The sequence below is a fragment of the Prosopis cineraria genome, unplaced genomic scaffold, assembly GCF_029017545.1.
Source record: "Prosopis cineraria cultivar Desert tree isolate PC_DT_omini unplaced genomic scaffold, ASM2901754v1 PC6, whole genome shotgun sequence".
Lineage (NCBI taxonomy): Eukaryota > Viridiplantae > Streptophyta > Magnoliopsida > Fabales > Fabaceae > Prosopis > Prosopis cineraria.
The window spans coordinates 3,373,490-3,393,263 of record NW_026555337.1 but is presented as its reverse complement, the minus strand read 5'-3'; the positions used below and the strand labels follow the sequence as shown (position 1 = coordinate 3,393,263).

General features: G+C 34.3%; 1 protein-coding gene across 1 annotated transcript; it reads left to right on the top strand.

Moving 5' to 3' along the window:
* The first annotated feature begins 3,013 nt into the window (after positions 1-3,013).
* Positions 3,014-19,332, top strand: LOC129313133 (uncharacterized). The gene is given in 26 exon segments (XM_054956048.1): positions 3,014-3,624; positions 4,914-5,081; positions 5,719-5,793; positions 6,249-6,327; positions 6,863-6,927; positions 7,018-7,107; positions 7,345-7,434; positions 7,557-7,643; positions 7,798-7,881; positions 8,583-8,702; positions 10,212-10,240; positions 10,337-10,469; positions 11,186-11,737; positions 13,427-13,977; positions 14,083-14,146; positions 14,278-14,380; positions 14,490-14,605; positions 14,608-14,652; positions 15,084-15,209; positions 16,000-16,070; positions 16,742-16,804; positions 17,669-17,741; positions 18,064-18,183; positions 18,608-18,685; positions 18,838-18,888; positions 18,967-19,332. Coding segments are annotated over 26 exon segments (3,360 nt in total). The 5' UTR covers positions 3,014-3,399; the 3' UTR covers positions 19,069-19,332.
* The last annotated feature ends 442 nt before the right edge of the window (positions 19,333-19,774 follow it).

Here is a 19,774-nt window from a genome sequence, read left to right as displayed (position 1 = left end):
CGTCAACTCAACAAAACTATCAATAAAATCACAAAGCTTGCTATAAGAGACTAGATGATTACTTCCAAGCATTTTTTTAAAAAGGAAAATAATTGTGTTGATTGACTGACTCATCAAATCTCAATTGATAATATAGGCGTTCTGATTTTTGATATTCCACCACTTAATTACAAAAATATTTTATATGCTGATACAACTAGAGTTGTCTTTTTTATACAATTTTCTCTATAGCCTTATATTAAAAAAAAAAACTTCCATGCCATAACCCTGAAGAGAAGTACCCATGATAAGTGGGCAAAAGTTCCAATATGACCACTCCTGGGATGAATGGCCGAAAAGAATAGAGGATATGTGATATGGAATTGGTATTGTCTCGTGGAGCATGGCTGTGGCAAAACATATGTTTTCTCCTAAATTTTACATTAATCCCAACTATTGACTGTTGAAATTAAAATTGCACAATAAGTTGTAAATGTAAATTTAGAGTAACCTAATCATAAAAATCACGTATCCACTTAGACATAGGGTTATTTCTTATTTTCTAATTTAAGTCTTAGAAAAGCTAATTTTTATTTTAATAATGACTATTAAATATTAAAATTGCGCCATATCAATTGTGAATTCCATATGACCTGTTTTTAAAAATTAAATGACCTCTTGAAAATTACAGTGCTATCTGATGAAGGCATTACAGTCAATCCTAAGGACCTAAGGCCCTGTTTGGTACATAGGTTTCAATTTAAAAGGATTGAGATTGGGGCTGGTGTTGGTATTGGTAGTGGGAGTGAGACTTAAAAATTATGTTTGGTATAGAGTAATACATGTAGGAAATACTTACTTTTATTTTATTTTACAATTAAGTATAAATTATGAATAGACTATAATACCCTTATACTTTTAAAAAAAATTAACCTAGCTCATTGAGGCGAGGTCTGGAAAAAGTCGGATGCCATAGATCACCATGGTAGTACACCTTTAGTTTTAGGTTCGATCGCGGTAGATCTGGAAGAAGTTAACGACGTCTCCGACTCCAATGTTTCCTTTTCCTCTATCTCCTTCTTCGTCGATGTTGAGGTGAGGTCTGGAAAAAGTCAGACATGATAGATCACCATGGCAGTGCACCTTCAGTTTCAGGTTCGATTGCGGTAGATTTGGAAGAAGTTGATGAGGTCTCCGACTCCGATATTTCCTCTTCCTCTATCTCTTTCTTTGTTGATGTTCAGCGTCCCTCTGACTTTGATTTTTTCTGCTTCACCTGCGTCTCTTCCTCCCCTACAATTTCCTGCTTCACCTCCTTAAATAGATTAGAGCATTGAGGCAGCGTACAGATCAGAGCTTGAGAAGAGGATTTCATAGCAGTTGGACAGAGTGAATAGATCAGGTTGCACGAATGGAAGAGACGCACACGCGAGAGAGAGAGAGAGATGGGTGAGGGCAATTTAGTCTAGACATTTTTAGTCCCAGGAATGATTTTGCAAACCTAGGGGGTGGGTGGTATTGAATAATCCCATGTAAGGTGGGATTGGGATTGGGTTTAGATTGCTCAATGATTCATACCAAACATAAAATGTTGGGTTTTCTCAATCCCAATTCTAATCCCTAGCTTTCAATCCCATGTACCAAACAGGGCTTAAGTCTTTTATATGAATTTCAATTATTTGAATTCCTTAATATAATGAATGGCCTCAATGGGTCTGTAGTAGTCATTTTTGCAATATGTGGTGTCACTTTGAAAAATCTCACATGAGAGCGTAATTAAGATCTCTCCTTATTAGTATTAGTACCCTAAAAGAAGGGAAATTTTCAAGGAGACTCCCTAATTCAATTTAATTCCAATCAAAGTTCATAAAATTTTAAAATTTCATTGCACATATAAGAGATTTAAATGATATTAAAAAGCTAACTAAAATAACCTCATTATCTTTAATAACATTAGGCACATGAACAAATCATATAGATAAAATAACAATTGTTGTATGAAAAATAAACTATTGACATAGATGGAATTTGTAACTCTCATTAACACCATGATATCACTATAAATTTGCAACTTTCATACAACTTACACTAATTATTTTTTTCATACATTAACTGTTTATTTTTTCTACATGAGTTATTTATGTGTCTAGTTTCATTTGTTTATATTTAGGAAAAATTATAATAAATTTTCTTTAAAATATATAAATGACAATTTGATCTCTCAAAATGCCATAATTTTTTCAAAATCTTTAGGTACTTTTCTGTCATTAATGAATTTATGTAAATTATTAAATTATCTTTATTGAAATTAAATGATTCACAAGTTTTGTTTAAATATTTACAACTTTTTTTTATATTCGCAATAATGTAACAGCAAATCACCAAACTGTCCTTATTGAAATTAAATGATTCACAAGTTTTGTTTAAATATTTATAATTTTTCTTCTTACATTCACAACAATGCAACATCAAATTATAATTTCACATGTTAAATTTTTTATTTGTTGTTGCATTGTTGCGAATGTAAGAAGAAAATTTATGAATATTTAAACAAAATTTATGAATCATTTATTTTTAATAAAGACAATTTGGTGGTAATTTATATAAATTTATTAATGATAAAAAAATTTCTAAAAATTTTAAGAAAATTATGATATTTTAAGGGTTCAAGTTGTTATTTACATATTTTAAAAAAATTTTATTATCATTTTTCCTCATATTTATAATAGTGTTTGCAAAATTTATCTACATCCGTTATTAATTTTCCATATATTAGTCATTAAAATTTTTATGAGTTATTTATGTGCTTAGATTCAATAATGAGATTATTTCAAGTCAGATACTTAAAGTCAGATTTTTAAATTCATTATCATCTCCCACATTTAAAGTAAAATTTCAGAATTTTAGAAATTCCGAGTTTTAAATTAAGTTTAGCATAGAATTCGCACTCAAAAAAAAAAAAAAAAAAGGACAGAAGAAGGAGCTTCTTCCGATTGCAAGCTACTATCCAAAGCATGGATTTAGAAGCACCGCGGCAATTTGGTTATTTTTCTTAGCTAACTATAAAAAAAAGTTACATATCTATACTCTGATCCTCTGTTTGCTAGCCTTCCATGACAAAATTCTAGTTTCCAAGCCTGTTCGACGTCAAAACAACAATCACAATCATGCAGTAGCGGCTCCATGAGTGACGACTGAAGACCCAAAAGTCTCCAAAAGGCAATAACTGCGTGAAATACAAAACTTTCATCTCTTAGCCATCTCCATTCCTGTTCTTGAACCTACAAAACGCAGATTTACCATTAAAATTTGGCGAATCTGATATTGATACAGCCAATAGGGCTCAGTCACCAATTAATTCACCTATCCTGATCCCTTGAGATGGGATTGTCCTACTTGATCTCGGGGGCTTGAGTTGAAATGCAGCCCAATTTGTTCCCCTTTGGAAGCTTTCAGGGAAATCCGTTCGTATTCAATGGTGATTTGAGTGAGGGGTTTGAGACCTCTAGGGTTTTCTTCTTAGTTCCTTTCTTGCTCTTCCAGGGAGGGGGAATGGATTTGTCCAAGGTCGGAGAAAAGATCCTGAGCTCTGTTAGGTCTGCGAGATCGCTTGGACTGCTCCCCTCTGTTTCTGATCGGCCCGAGGTAAATGATTCTGTATATAATGTTTAGTCACCGTACTCATTCCAGTGATTTTAATTTATTATTAAAATGCTCACTTGTAGTCCTAGTTAATGCTCTACCGTTAAACTGACACTGGGAAAAATGTGCTAATTTGACAGTTGTCAGTTGTCAGAGTATAATGTTGTTATTATCTATTAGTCAGTTCGCTTAGTCAGGCTTTTACTTAATACCTATCCCTAATGTTTCCTTTTCTGAAGAAATGAAGAAATATTATACCATTACTTAGGCTACCCTGCTGTTCTATGATTCCGGTGGAACAGGAAATCTGTTGAATAGGAATGTCCAGAGAGATGTCATCTTCACAGCTAAAAACAAGAGCATTATATATAGCAAATGTTTTGATAAATAATTGAAAATTTGTGGGACTGGGTTAGTTAGAGGGTATGCATAATGTTCTCACCATGGAAAGGAAAACATTTGAGCGTTTGCTTCCATGGTTAAAGTTTAAGAAATAACAGCCTGTTCTGGAGATCACTAAGGATAATGCATTACAACACTGTTTGTCATGTAGATTGATGTAGTTTTGAAGTTTGATGATTCTCGGGACTATTTATCTCACTGAACATACCACTGAAGTATCGGCAGCTGCCATAACATTTTTCCTCCGCCTGATCTCTGAATTTCATCAACTAGACATGTTGTTCTCATACAAAGCATAAAGTTTGAGTAATAAGTTACACAATTCATGGTTCCTGAATAGTGCGACTTGTTATATATATGTATATATTACATTAATATTGATGTTGGTTGACAAGAAGCTCAATATGCGTACTAAATTTCACCAAAATTTGAAGAAAGTCTTTATGTATATTCTGATCACACAACAATTATAGAAAACAAAAGGAAATCACAATCCATAAGTAACCCTTTAATGAGTTCTCTTGCAGTATCCCTTCCCCTGCAGCTATAATTAATGGCTGTTTCCAAATTAGAGCAACATGTCGCACAACTATAAGGAGGCAAGAGTGAAACACGTTGTTAGTGCTAGCCTTGTTTTGTACCATTGTTCCAAAAAAAAAAAAAAAGTCAACCTAAAGGGAGCATTGGACATCCAACGGGACTTTGAATGGTATTAATAATGTGCAATTATTGCTGTTATATACAAATACAACTAAATGAAGCACATTTACACTTTAATATTCTGAGGAACTCCTGGTAGGAACTTGTTTGAGATATATATTCTGTCTAGCTGCATATTAAGTATGTGTGCTTGATTGATATATCATGCTTTTATAAATCTTGTTGTTCAGGTTCCAGCTAGAGCTGCTGCTGCTGCCGCTGTTGCTCGTGCTCTTGCGGGATTGCCTCCTCACCAGCGGTATAGCCTCTCATCAAGTTCCGAAGAACTGAGTTCTATATATGGAAGCAGAAATCATGGTGAAGAAGTAGAGGAGCTTGAGGATGAATTCTATGAGGAGGTGTTGCTTGCTTGATCACTTTTGATCTAATTACAGACTAGCATTTCCTTGTACCTCACCTTGTGTTGAATGGTAGATAGATCATTTGTTTTATGGAGGCTGTGTTCCTTATACTTATTGGAAGTGAAAAGTACTCTTGGAGACCTTTCTGAATCTTAGAATTGAAATCATTCTTCAGATGTCAATAAAAAAGACTGCTTATGCTGATAATTTAAGGTGCAGGACTATTACTGTCTCAAGTGTGACTAAATTATAGATTGCTATTCTTTGTTCATAAAAAAGGAATGTTATGTGACTAATAGCCAGGAAAAAAAATAGCCTGATAGAATTTGACTAATATTATACCTTTTCATTCTAGAAAGTTCCATTTGAAAAATATTAATGCTGTGTGATGCACATTCCTTGAAGGTTTAGACTTTGTTTGACTTTGATTAGCCCATCATTAGAACTTGAGTTGTTTGGAATCTGTGTATCCATCAGAGAGCACACCTGTTTTGAAAAATGTTCTTAGCTTAATTGGAGCAGAAATCGATTTCGTACTCCTTATTGTTCTTTTCTTTTCTTTTATCTTTATGCTTCTGCCTATTAAGGTAAGGATATCTGAGGAGTTATATTCCTAAGAAGATATCTTTTGCAGGATTTTGATCCAGTCAAGTATGTTTTAGAGCATGCTCCTGCTGAAGAAAGTGAGCTTGCACACTTTGAGAAACAGGTAGAATTTCTGTTTTTTTAATCCTTCTATTAGTGGAGCATGTTTTTAAATATATCTTATCATTCAGGAAGAAACATTTTCTTTCTCTGTTTAGTCATTCTTCTGATCATGAAAAATAGTGGGGGCATAGAACACTCACCTACTCAAGTTTTGTAGAATGGCACTCAATTCCAGTTTCCTTCCCATCATTTGTCCTGATTGACTGACAGATGTATGTATATTGGCCCTATTAATTGCACCTACTTAAGTTAATAAATTGACCTTTACTTTGTTGCTAGGCAAGCTAAATGGTGATATCTGAATGGATTGAAGTTTTTTATCTGATTTATTTAGTTCTTAATGTCCTGTCACTTGATAAGGTGCTTGGGTTTTTACTTTGTTGCATGGGTCATAAGTTAGCATGAGATTTGGTTGAAATTCTTGAAACTACATGACTATTTCACTTCTTTTCTCAGGCCGCTCTTAGATTGGCACAGTTGGATAGAGTAGCAGAGTGTTTATCTCGCCACGTAATGAAGCATCATGAAGTAATGGGTAAGAAAGGAAATGTAAATTTAGAGAATTCATCGACTGTTCAAGTTTCAGTGTATAGAATCATGAATGTTTCTTATTTCATTTTGCATTCATCTGATTAAGGTTTTTTCTTCTTCTTAAATAACTCATTAATTGGTTCCATATGTTTGAATCTAATTCTTAAATTGTAAAATATTTTAAAAATAATGTCATTTTCTGTTGACATAATCAAGAATCAGTGGTTGGTCTTAGTTCCACTATTGGCTTGCTCTGATCTTTTGTTTTTGCATTGCTACACCTTGCGCTTAATGGGCAGTGATGTTGGAGATAAGTGCAAGCTGATTTGCAGTTTCTGTTTCTGTCTTGTATTTCCTTAGCATATGCATGTTCAATATTCATCAATATGAAATATAAAATCTATAACAATTTTCAGTATTCATTCACACTATTCAAGACATGAATAGTGCAACTCATCTCAGACTTTATACAATATTACAATGCGTGGAAAAAGATGTGTAGTTTTTAGAATAAGTTGCTGATATTTACTTTTGGTCAGTGAAGGGGATGAATTTGGTTAGGGAACTGGAAAAAGACTTGAGGATTGCCAACGTCATCTGCATGGTAAGCATTGAAAAGGTGTCAGCAAATGTGACTGTAAATTTTTTTGCTCTATCTGGTTCTTATTATTCTTCTTAATGTTTTTTCTTTTAGAATGGAAGAAGACATTTGACCTCATCTATGAATGAAGTTTCAAGGGATCTCATTGTAAATTCGTATTCCAAAAAGAAACAAGCTCTTCTGGTATTTTTCCTTTCTTTATGTACCTAAATCAACAATAATGATTAGTCTTCAAACTTTATGCTTTGGATCTTCTGTTTTTCAATCTCGTTATGCATAAGTTGTGGGAGATAAATGTAGTTTAATCTTTTGGATACGAAGTTTTATCTAGGTTCATGGAGTACTTGATGCATGCTTAGAATCAAGGCTTCATATAGTTTGTGTTTGTAACTTGATTGATGCATGGTTTTAAATTCATAGGACATGCTTCCAATTTTGACTGAGCTTCAACGTGCATTGGAGATGCAATCAACACTTGAATTACTTGTTCAGGAGGGGAATTATTGCAAGGTGGGTTACTTTATCAATTTTGAGCCAATTACCCACCGCGTATCAGTCAATTTTCCATCCCCCTCCTTTGTTTTTGATGTAACTAAGATTTTCATTTGTATCCTTTTGGCATTGATTTGTAGGCATTTCAAGTGCTATCTGAGTTTCTGCAACTTTTAGACAGTTTGTCAGAGCTTTCAGCAATACAGGAGATGACTCGTGGTGTGGAGGTGATTATTAAATTAATGTCTTGAAAGAGAAACCATTCACATAATATCTTATGTGTGTGCTTAGCTGAGCACTTCTCTGTTTCTTGCTATGTAACTAGAGATATATCTAACAGTAATTTCCTGTGTGTATTTAACTGTTTCATTATTGATGTAGGTTTGGCTGGGAAAAACTCTACAAAAGCTGGATGCTCTTTTGTTGGGAGTTTGTCAGGAATTCAAGGAAGATAGCTATCTAACTGTGAGTTTCATTTAGTTTTGGCAGGCAAATGGGTCATTCTTTTTTGTACAGAGCAAGTTTAGAGTTGTCAGTGTCTAGTCTTAGCATGCACACTTTCTCAGTTTGTCTTTCTACTACAAGTCTACAACAACAAGCCTTATCCCTCTAAGTAGGTTTGAGCGTTTGGCAACATGGATCACATTATGCTATTGTATTCTATCAGTAACCAACTCTTTGGATATATCAACAACACTCAGTTTGTCTTTCTGTCCTCAAGAAATTTGTGTTTGCTTTATATCATGGGCATGTTCATGCAAATGCATTTGCGGCATTTGATCCAAATCCAAAGTTTTAAAGTGTTCTTATTGGATGTGAGTAGTTACCACTGCTAGTTTGACATCATTCATCGTTACTTTTGAATGCAATACAGGTATACTCATATTTGCTATTTGTTTTTCTTATATGCCATGTAACAAGGTGTAGTAGGAAAGAGTCTTTTCAAAGAATCCTAAGTCATACAAACCCCAACACCTGTGTTTTGGCTAAAAAAAAAACAAAACAAAACAATAAAATGATGCCAAAATGCTTACGTATGCTAAGTCAAGGAATGCAAAAAGGCACACGTTTTCTTGGAGCATGATACGTTCCAAGATATACTGTGATACATGCACATGTTCTAGCATCATACAGTGCAAATTTGACAAAAAATTAGCCAAATACAGGTTATTGATGCCTATGCATTAATCGGGGATGTTACTGGTCTGGCTGAAAAGATACAAAGTTTTTTCATGCAAGAAGTTATCTCGGAAACCCACTCTGTGTTGAAGGCTGTTGTGTATGAGGTATATCAATACATGTTCCTTGCCCATCTTCTCTCTGTTATTACCTAGATTTATCTCTGTAAGTCAAAGAGCATTGAGAATGTGAATTTAAGTATTTAACAATGCCTTTTCCTTGATTGATATGTGAATATGTCTGATGTGGTTCTATGGACTCCATTTGTATGGGAAAGAAAATGAAGTAGAAAGGATACACACACATTTATACCTATGTATATGTATCGTTTGGTATAAGAGTGATAAAAGATAATTTGATGGAACGAAATGACAATTTCAACCCCATTAAAAGGTGAGCAAATATGAAATTGAATTTCATGAGCACAATTCTTTACCACTTATATAAATTGGCAATGCCTGCAACTAGATTTGTTGTTAAAAATTGAAATTTTCTTGAATGTGTACATTATCAGTTTGTATGTTCAACAACAACGACCTTTATCCCACTAGGTAGGATCGATATATATGATCAGGTGGAAAAAACTTGTACAACAAAACAATGGCAACAACAATAAGCCTCATCCCACTACGTGGGGTTGGCTAATTTAGAAAAAAACTTGCACGCTAGAAATAATTGAAATTTGTATTCTAATTTGAGAATTTAGTTCTGACCATGTTGAGATTATAATGTGTATTTGTTGTTAATATGCAAATAACTAGACATATGTATCCCATTTATTCAAAAGCCTATGGGCTGTATTTGAATCTGGCTTATAAGTAAAATTGAAAATCAATAATTGACATGCATACAAATAGAGAATTATAAATACAGATATTTTTTCATGCATTGTATAAAGTCCGAGGTGATTCACGTTTATGGCTTATCAATAGTGTGGAAATATTATACACTATACAAACAACAACAACAACAACAAGCCTTTATCCCACTTATACACTATATTTTATATAATGTTGGACCTATGTCTAGCCCCTAGAGATGAGAAGTGTGTAGTCTTGTGTAGAGCAATCACAAAAATGGGGGAAAAAGCCGTACTTCATTCTCCCCCCTTCTCCCTGATTCAGACTTAAATTAGTGGAGTTCACACTCTTCTCAACCTGTTTTTTTTTTTTTTTTCAAAATGTGTTCCTTTTTTTTTTAAATGTTGCATGTGTGTCCATATGCGTGTAAAAGTTCAAGTTGTGCCCTATATCGGGCTTTCCCCCTTCTTCCAGTTGTCTCCCATATCAAATGAATCTATTGTTATCTTGCATTGATGATACTACATGTAAGTTCCCTCTAGACATGATTCTTGTTACCTCTCGCCTTTTCAATCAAGTGTCTTTATATGAATATCGTTTTAAGTGAGGACTGAAGGATCTGCTCTAGTCCGCAAAGTGGGTAAGAATAATATAAATACTTAATTGCTTGCAATGATAGAAAGTGGTGGTTAAAAACAAAGCATATTGGACAGAAGGGCTCTTGTTTGCTTGATTTAAAGCGTGATATTAAACCTTTTCTTTTGATTAACTTGTTGAAAGACTTGCTCAAAATTAGGATGTTAATCCTTTTTGCAGGATGAGGAGGCACCTTTGCAAAATAGTAGGTACTTTTTTTCTCCGCAAGCATATTTACCATCATCTGACTGCCAATGATAGATCCCTACTTTCATTCAGCTTCATAATTGTTACTTTGATGACAGGCTCACTTACAGTGACTTATGCCTTCAGATATCCGAATCTAAGTTTAGGCCATGCTTATTAAGAACATTAGCTGTTCTGTTTGAGCTTATGCATTCATACCATGAAATCATGGAGTTTCAGCTGGATAGACAGGTAATTTTGCACCTCTTAAATGGATCATTTTATCCCCTCTCCACTGTGCAACATTCCCTCTGTGGAGTAAATATTCTTTTGAACTAGTTAGATCAATTTTGGCATCCAGTGAGCCTATGAACATTATATTATTCCGGAGCACTGGAGATTTCTTTTGCTGATTGGCTCGAAGGTTGATATAGGATGGGGCAAAAGGCAACTGATTAATAGCAGCTTAATTTTTGAAGCCAGTGTGAGAAGATTAAAAAATAAATATTACATGGCAGAAACAGAGGATAAAGCAAATAGTTGTTGATCCGGGAAATTTATAGTTATTTGTCAATGTAGAGGTGACTCAAAATTTCACATGTAAATTGAAAATAAAATGAGAGGACAAAGGATAAAAATATAGAGCCTCTATCATATGCCAAGGCTGGGGAACTTGAAGTGAAATTGTTAAAACTCCATCTTGCTTATGATTAAAGAATGAAATCTCCACTTTTTTTAGATGTTAAGATTTGGAGAAACCTGACACTCAGACAGGGAAATTGGAGAAACCTGAATAAATTTTACCAAAACAGTTGTAGGAATTATCACAAACATTCAGCATTCTAAGGTGCATCTAGTCTTTAGGCTGGAAAGGAGCTAACCATATCTGATGCCTTCATGATTACGGGATCTACAGTTCATTGATAGATGTTATCCAGTCTAATAAAATTGGTCACTTTTATCCTCAGGTCGCAGCAGGCCAAACTTCAAATAAAGACAATGATGTTTCCTGTAGTCCATGCGGGGCTGGGGAGGCTGATGCAGATGTAAGAACTCGTAGCATCTCTTTTTCCGGTTCTGGAGATGAGATTCATGGTTCATCTTCAAGAGGAGAATCTGAAACAGCCAGCTCACTGGTTGAAACTTCCAACACTACTGGTTTACCATGTATAGATTCTCTCGATCCAGTTAATGAGTCTAGAAAGGAGGATAATGCAGCATCAAGTATTGAGTCCCCTTGGTACCATCTGCGCAAAGAAGCTACAGAATTTGTTTCACAGACCCTTAAAAGAGGGCGCAAGAATCTTTGGCATCTCACTACTAGCCGTGTTTCAGTATTGCTTTCTTCTGATGCAGCTTGTACCACAAGCATTCACCAATTCTTGAAAAATTATGAAGATCTCAGTATCTTCATTTTGGCTGGGGAAGCCTTTTGTGGAATTGAAGCAGTTGAGTTTAGGCAGAAGTTGAAGGTGGTTTGTGAAAACTATTACATTACTTTTCATCGACAAAACGTTCATGTAAGTGACCTTTGGGCTTCTCATCTAACACAATTACAAGAGTCACACAATGATGATTTTGAGCGGATAATTTCTGATCTTGTGCACAGAAAATGTAGTGCCTTGTATGGTATATTGAATACAGAATACAGCATGATAAGTTGCTGTTGACTTTTTGTATGGGCTTGTGCCTAGGCTTGTCCATTTCATTGAAATAGCTTAAGCAGCCTGGTTAGGATTGTCACAAGCTCATATACCCTTTATATCTCTTATTAATTTTAGATGTGGGACATTCAATTTCCAGCACTTCCTCTCAAATGTAACTAAACTTGGCTCACTCTCTTTCTAAGTCTAGTTATCATTTGGGCCCCATTTCATTTGTCCGGGCATGTGTATTTTGAGCCTTATGGGTCTTAAGTCAATTTTTCCTTTATTGAGTAGGCAACTTTTCTCTCTTTTTTGAGTCATGGATCTTTCAACAATTAGCTTTTTTTTTTTAAAAAAAATAAAGTACTTCAGTACCATGTTGACTTTCTTTATGGGTTTGTATTGGAACTTGTCTACTTCATCAAATTAGCTTAAGCTATTTGGTTAGGATCTGCAAATTTATTTAGCTTTAATTTCTCTTTTCACTTTTAAATGTGGGACTTTTTTCTTCAACAGTTGCCTTCTGTATCTCCATGGTGTCTTTGAATCAGTGAAGTTGTTCCAGATATTTATAAAATCATTGCGACTTATACATATATGTACATACATACATATATATATATCTATACACACACACATATATATTGCTTTTATTCTTATTTCTAGGCTTGTGTTGAGATACCTTGGTATGTTCTTCTTCACAGATAAGAATTCTTGAAATGAATGTTACTTGTAATAGAATGTAAATTAGTCTAGATTGCAGGCATTTTTTGGATTGTTTGTGAAGGAATATTAAACATAAATAATATACCAAAATATGGAGTTAGGTCAGAGTCTTATCAAGTCTGAATGCAGCAAAATTTACTTGACTACCCACATAAGTTTAGACTATTAGAGTCTAAACTAAAGTGCACAGTAGATTCAATGAAGAGAGAAAGAGAGGGAGGGGAAGAATGAACACTAGGAGATAACTATTCACTCTAGGTGGTTTCTTTCTTCGGCCACCCGCGTCTATTTATAGTAAAGGGGGACGCCACCGTAGTAAAGGAAAATTCAATCGACATTAATTCATCTCATTGTGGAGGGAATAAATTGATTGGAATAATCACATTTATTGCAAAGGAATCATTTCCTGTTTTGGAATTCAATCGGAAATCAATCACGATTAATTTCAGATTCTAGTCAACTCATTATTACTAAAATAATGTCGGATCCACTAATTGCTCTGATATAATGATCCAATTCCCATCGAGGGCGGATCTGCAATTCCAACAGTTTGAATCCGGAGTTTATTGTGTTATGGTTTTGTTCCATGATGTAAAATGTACAATGCCATTCATGACCAGGGGGAAACTATTGCAAAATGCAGAAAAGTAAAATATATACCACAGGGCATTTTACTTTAGATAAATTAGTTGCACTACTTTTGGTATTTTTGACCTAGTCTTTGGAGCTGTACGGTTTCTAAATTGTTTGTGGCTGTTTATATGCCAATTCCTAATGAACACTTTTCTTATCCATAATCTACATAAATGAATTATTTTGGTTGCCTTCACTTTTCAGGCACTCAAAATGGTTTTGGAGAAAGAGATGTGGTTAAAATTACCACCAGATACAGTGCAAATGATCAGTTTTTCTGGACTAGTTGGTGATGGAGCACCTTTGATTTCTTTGTCTAACCGCAAATCAATTAATCCCAGTGGAGTTGACTCTGATAGATTAGTAAACTTGGTTCACAGTCGCAACAGCTCTAGGGAAAGTGGGTTCTCTTATTGGCTTAGAAATGGAAACCCATTTTTGCAGAAATTATCAACCTCTAGAGAAGGTCATTGTTTCTTCCAATCTAATGGATCACCTTATGGTGAACTTGATGGAAATTCGAACAGCAGTTTGTATGGCGATAAATTTTTGCCTGGAAAGAATGATTCCAGTCAAATGAATGGTGCTAATTCAATTTCAGAAGATGAAAATGAGGATCTTCTTGCAGACTTTATCGATGAAGACAGTCAACTTCCAAGTCGAAGTTCAAAACCCAATCATCCAAGAAGAAAGTCATTACATTGTAATGATGAAGAAAATACAGCGCAAACTGGTTCTTCTCTAAGTCTCTTAAGGTGAATTACTTTACATTTCATATTAGTGAGAACAATTATTTTCCTACTTATAACTTTGACAGTGTTTCATACTGGATGTATTGACATCATACCTAAATATGATAGATCTATGGATAAATATGCAAGGCTTATGCAGAAATTAGAAGTAGTAAATGTTGAATTCTTTAAGGTCTGCTCTCTCTACCCTTAAGTGGTTTTCTTCTTTACCTTGTTTTATTTGTTTTTACTTACAGATAAAATCTCAGTGGTACTTTCATTTTTCCTCTAAATTCTTTTTCCTGATTCAGTATATTGTTGCAGGGAATTTGTCAGTTATTTGAGATTTTTTTCAATTTTGTATATGAAACATTTGGTCAGCATAACACTGGTTTCAATGGAAAAGGTTCGTCCGATTATCTTAATTGTAAGTGGCAATGTCATTCTATATTGCCTGCTCAAACATTGGTATTTACATTCAATTTTGAGTTCATTGATATTAATATTAAGTGATCATATCTAATCATAACAAGTAGATCAGCTAAGGACAGCCTTATCTAAAATAGCGCAAGATTGCGATCAGTGGATAAAGCCCCCGTCATCTTCACCTACTTCATCATTTGTACATTCAGAGGTAACACCTGCTGGCCCTCCCGCTCAAATTCGGGTAACTCTGCAGTGACATCTTTGGGTCTTAAGGTATGCCTGTGAAATTATTTCTGGAAAAACGTTCTCATTTTACTATAGTTGTCTTATTCTTTGACTGGATATTGCTTCTTGAATCTGATGGTTAATGTATTGTTCATGATGATTTAAAAAATGCCATGTGGAAGCTAAGTGCAAACTATCAAATTTTGGGCTACAGAAATAATACTACTTTGACTTTTCCTGCCTTTGTTTTTTGTTTTGTGCTTTAATTCACTTGTTCTAGCTACATCATGTCAGAGAAAAAAAATGATGCAAGGCCAATTTATTTGTATCTGGGAAGGTTTTTATTCTATCTTGTGATGCTGTCTGTGATAAGTTTGCAGTTGCTTGTAAACTTTGTTTTTTCCCTTGGTTTGTGGAGTTTTGGTTTTGAATCAAAGATTGAATTGTGTGGTATTGTATGCCTGTGCTCTGTGATGCAGGAAAGATGTGTGGCTGTTGACACTATATCATTTGTTGCTCGAATATTGAATAGATCCAAATCTCATCTCCAATCAATGCTTTTGCAAAGTAACGCTACTGTACTTGAGGATTTCTATCTGCATCTGGTACGTGACATTTAATTTAATATTTAATATTTTAGCTGCAGTAGTTAGGACCTTGTGAAAAGTGACTGTGATAGATCTTTAAGTCAGCATATAAGCTCTTCAAGAAATTTTTTTCTTCTCCAAAAAAATGTCTAGGTAATTGCCTAGTTGGGTTTCAAGGGCTTATTAGAGTTAGGGCAAGCCTCATGCCTTATGGCACGTAAAGAGGAATCTATAAATTAATCGCTAATGAGGTTCTCACATTAATAGTGGAATTTGATCTCATGCCCTTGTGGGGATTGACCAAATCTTTACCAAGTGGATTAACTTTTCTTGACATGACATGTTGGCATGGTACCCAATCATAAGGATTTGAATGTTATGGATTAGATAGCGCTGAAATCCTTAAGAAATGGCAATCCCACTTATATTTTTATTTTCACATAGAAAAATGATTTTCTGCTAAGAATGATAGCTACTTTTGTTTCAATTATAAAGCACCGTTTATCTCTTCATACATTTGGTCATTGTTGTATGAGATTACACGCTTTTAATATTATTTTTCATGGACTAGGAAAGAGAGCTGGCGTTATTCAAACTATCCTTTACCTGTATAATGTGATATGCCAACTACCAGTGGGAGATCATGTTTGGATTGCCTTGTTGCAAATTAATGTTTTAATGGTTTGATTGTTAAGATGTTGTTTGATGAACTTTTCTTTAATGCAATTTGTTGAATTGCCCAACATCAGTTTAATCTGGAAAGGCTGTAGCATGGATGACAATGTCATTGATTAATCGATTTCTTTAGGTGGATGCGGTACCAGATCTAGCAGAGCATATTCATAGGACAACAGCTAGACAACTACTGAACATCAATGGGTAAGAGAATATTTAACGTGCTAGATGTCTACAAGTTTAATTTGGAAATCATCCTGATAAATATAATTTTCAGATTATGAATCTAACTGACATGGCAACAACGTAGTTTCCATGTTGAGCTGTTAATAGCTTGGATAAAATTTCTCAGTGCATGAGAAGGAGGAAATCTATTCTGGTTGCCATCCAGAAAATTAATATTATAATCAAAGCCTTTCCTTAATTTCACTGCATTAGAACTTTTTAAAGTTTAATGTGTAAAATATATATAAATACTGAAATACATGTGCGCGTGTTGAAAATGGAACAACTAAAAATGACACGCATGATTATATTTATCTGTGTATATAGACGTGGCCATGAACAACAATAAGTCAACATCTGATCTGATGTCTTATCAAAAAGGTTAAATCTGCTTCAGTGTGAATCAAAGTAATTTAAGTAAATAATATTTCAATTTGGAGCCTCAAAGTGCAAATGGCTTTTCTTTGGGGGTTGTTTTCATATAGCTTTTTCTGGCATCTTAGAGAATGCAATTGGAAAGAAAAAAAAGTCCTGGGCATTCTTCTGTCAGCTTAAGCTTTTGGGATGAGATTGTATTTTGATAATATTAAACTAGCACGTTTGCCTCCCTAATGTTATAAATTTTTAAAGTAATAGCTAAAATTTTTCAGGTATGTTGAACGTGTTGCCAATTGTAGATGGGAAGTAAAAGAGCTTGGGCTTGAGCATAATGGGTTTGTAATTTTGGATCATCATTATGTTTTCATGTTATGTTACATGTATCACTTATCAATTGTGACCTACAGAATTGTAAGCACATAGAAAGCTTTTGTACAATGGGTTTCTTGTGTTACTTTCATTATTTTATAATGAGCGCAAGGTTTTTTTTTTCTTATGTTTATTGACAAATTGATTTCCATCTGTTATTTTTTAAATCTATTTTTGGGCCTCTTTCCTATCATTTCATGGGAGAAGAATTTTCTATTTAGATCTTTTATTCTGATGGTCTTATTTCCTGCTTTTCTTCATAGAAAATTTTCTCCCTTTAGCTATCATGCCTTTGGAATGCTCCTTTTTCTATGTTTGCTCTGGGCTTTTTCCCCGGCTTAGATGTCTGGTCTGGGGTTCACTCTGTTCTATTTTAGTTCTTTTAGATGAAGTCCTAATTATTCGTCAGACCAAAAATTAAAAGAGAGAAGGAATTCAGAGGGGACAATGAGATAACCTCCTTAACCAAGAAGTCACCAGTAAAAGATCTCTCCACTGCTGTGGATTTTGAGATTTCATGAGTATAATAATGAGTTGGGGCATCGGAGGGATGCAAAAGGGACTAATGCTTTCCAACAGCAAATCTAAGGATCAGGGATTTCTATTGGTTTGGTTTAGACATAGTCTAATCTTAACAAGTCTCTTGACTGCATCCAACGTGTCATTATTGGTTTAAGCCAGTTTACTTCCACGTGAATTTGATGCCAGCATTTCTTGTATCATATTGTTTATCAATGCAAAGCTGTAGTTTTCCCCTCAAAAGTGATATTTTCCCTTAATAATATTCTAATTTCTTTCTTTGGTTCTGACTTAAATGGTTGTCTGTATAGGTATGTTGATTTGTTGCTTGGAGAATTTAAGCACTATAAAACACGTCTTGCTCATGGGGGAATTCGTCTAGAGGTATTGCGCATACTCATCATCATTATGCATCTGCATCCTATCTTGTTACGTGTAGAGTAATGCCACTCAACAACATCAACCAACCTTATCCCACGTTATGGGAGAGTAATGTTACTCACACAACATTAAAGTCATGACTAGATACAACTGCAAACATTGCGGTATGAATCGAAGTGTCACCTTAAACTTCTTCTATCAAACTTATATGCAGCCACATTTGCTACTTTGGCCAGTTGTAGAGTTATTAGCATAATTCTTGCATGAATCACATGTTTATGTTGATAAACTTGCCTACTAAATGTGTAAACGTCTGTAAATGTAGATTCAAGACCTCCTACTGGAATACGGGCTTGAAATTGTGGCGGAAACTCTTGTAGAAGGACTTTCACGGGTTAAGAGATGTAGTGACGAAGGACGAGCTTTAATGTCATTGGATCTGCAGGTGATTTCTGAACCATGACCATGTTATATTAGTGCTCTGAAAAGGTTGGATTTGGTGTTGATACGGAAGGTTTGATAATTATGAAGATTGAATCTTAATCTGCCGTGGGGTTTTATGTGATCAGTCGTTCTGAAAAAAGTTGCTGGTGTCTGAATTACTCCTCAAAACCTAAATTCCGATCGACCAAACCTTCCTTTTTCATGTTTAACCATAATCAAACAATTTGTAGACAAGTGACTCTTTTTATGTAAACTTTCAAGACTATATTCTATTTTAGGATCTGAATAGTAATAAATTTTTCAGGTCATTGGATTTCTTTTGGGAATAAATATGAATTTTCATTGACGTAGTCCAAAAATTATTTTGTAGTTTACCTTCTTTTAAGTTGATGTGTTGTTAGGTTCGTTATTTTTCCTCCTTGCAGGTTTTAATCAATGGACTGCATCATTTTGTGTCCATGAATGTGAAGCCCAAGCTACAAATGGTTGAAACCTTCATTAAGGTATGGAATAAGCATGACAACACGTTTTCTGATATTTTGTGTTGATGCCTGACTTATTTTTTGATTTTGCACAATGCGAGTGTGAAATTTATGTTGAGTGCAAACAGAGGCATTACTTGTGGATTCATCTTTGCCTTTCACTCTTAAACCAGGCTTACTATCTTCCAGAGACAGAATTTGTGCACTGGGCCCGTGCGCACCCCGTAAGAACGTTCCATGTCTATTGCATCATTACACTTTCTGATTGCTCAAGGCTTTAATGAAACATCTCTTCTTTGCAGGAATACACTAAAAGTCAGATTATTGGGTTGATAAACCTTGTTGCTTCGATGAAAGGTTGGAAGAGAAAAACCAGGTTGGAAGTCTTGGAAAAGATTGAGTGAGCTTTATTATTATTATTATTATTATTTTTTTTTTTTTTGGGTTTTGGTTTTGGGCAAAGCTTATGTCAGAAGATTTTGTTCCTTTTCTCCTTTCCTTTTCATTTCGGCAGCTGTTTTGGGGGCAGTGTATATTGGATGTTATTTAATTGCAAGGCTTGGGAGTGCTTTCCAAGTCGTGTATCTTCTGGCGTCCTGTAATATAATAATATTTTTTTTGGATTAAATAATATAATATAATGATAATCTTGTCAAAATAAGCTGTAATTATTGTCTTGATTCTCATGGTATAATGAGTTTTAAGTCGGTTTAGTGAAATTCTTGTTCTCAGATATACGAAGAAATTTGTGATGTCATTGTTAGACGCCATCTAATTGTGTATTTGATTCCATAAAATTCCATTGGATTGAAAAATTTTCGGGCAGCGAACTTTGTGAGAGCTTGGTATGAAATTGTTATTCGTCAACAATTTCCAATCACGAGGAACAACAAAAAAATTTAAATAAACAATTTCCTTTTTCACCAAAAAAAAAAGCGAACGATTTGCATTTAATTTTTTTAATGATGAGGGATTTGAATAAATTTTAAAATGGACTAAAACATAGAAAAATTCAGAAGTTTATATATTTATGTCTGAAGTTAATTTGATTGTACAGATATTAGCTTATAGTTTGACTTTTGTGTTAGAAGTTTTTCATATATAGAGACT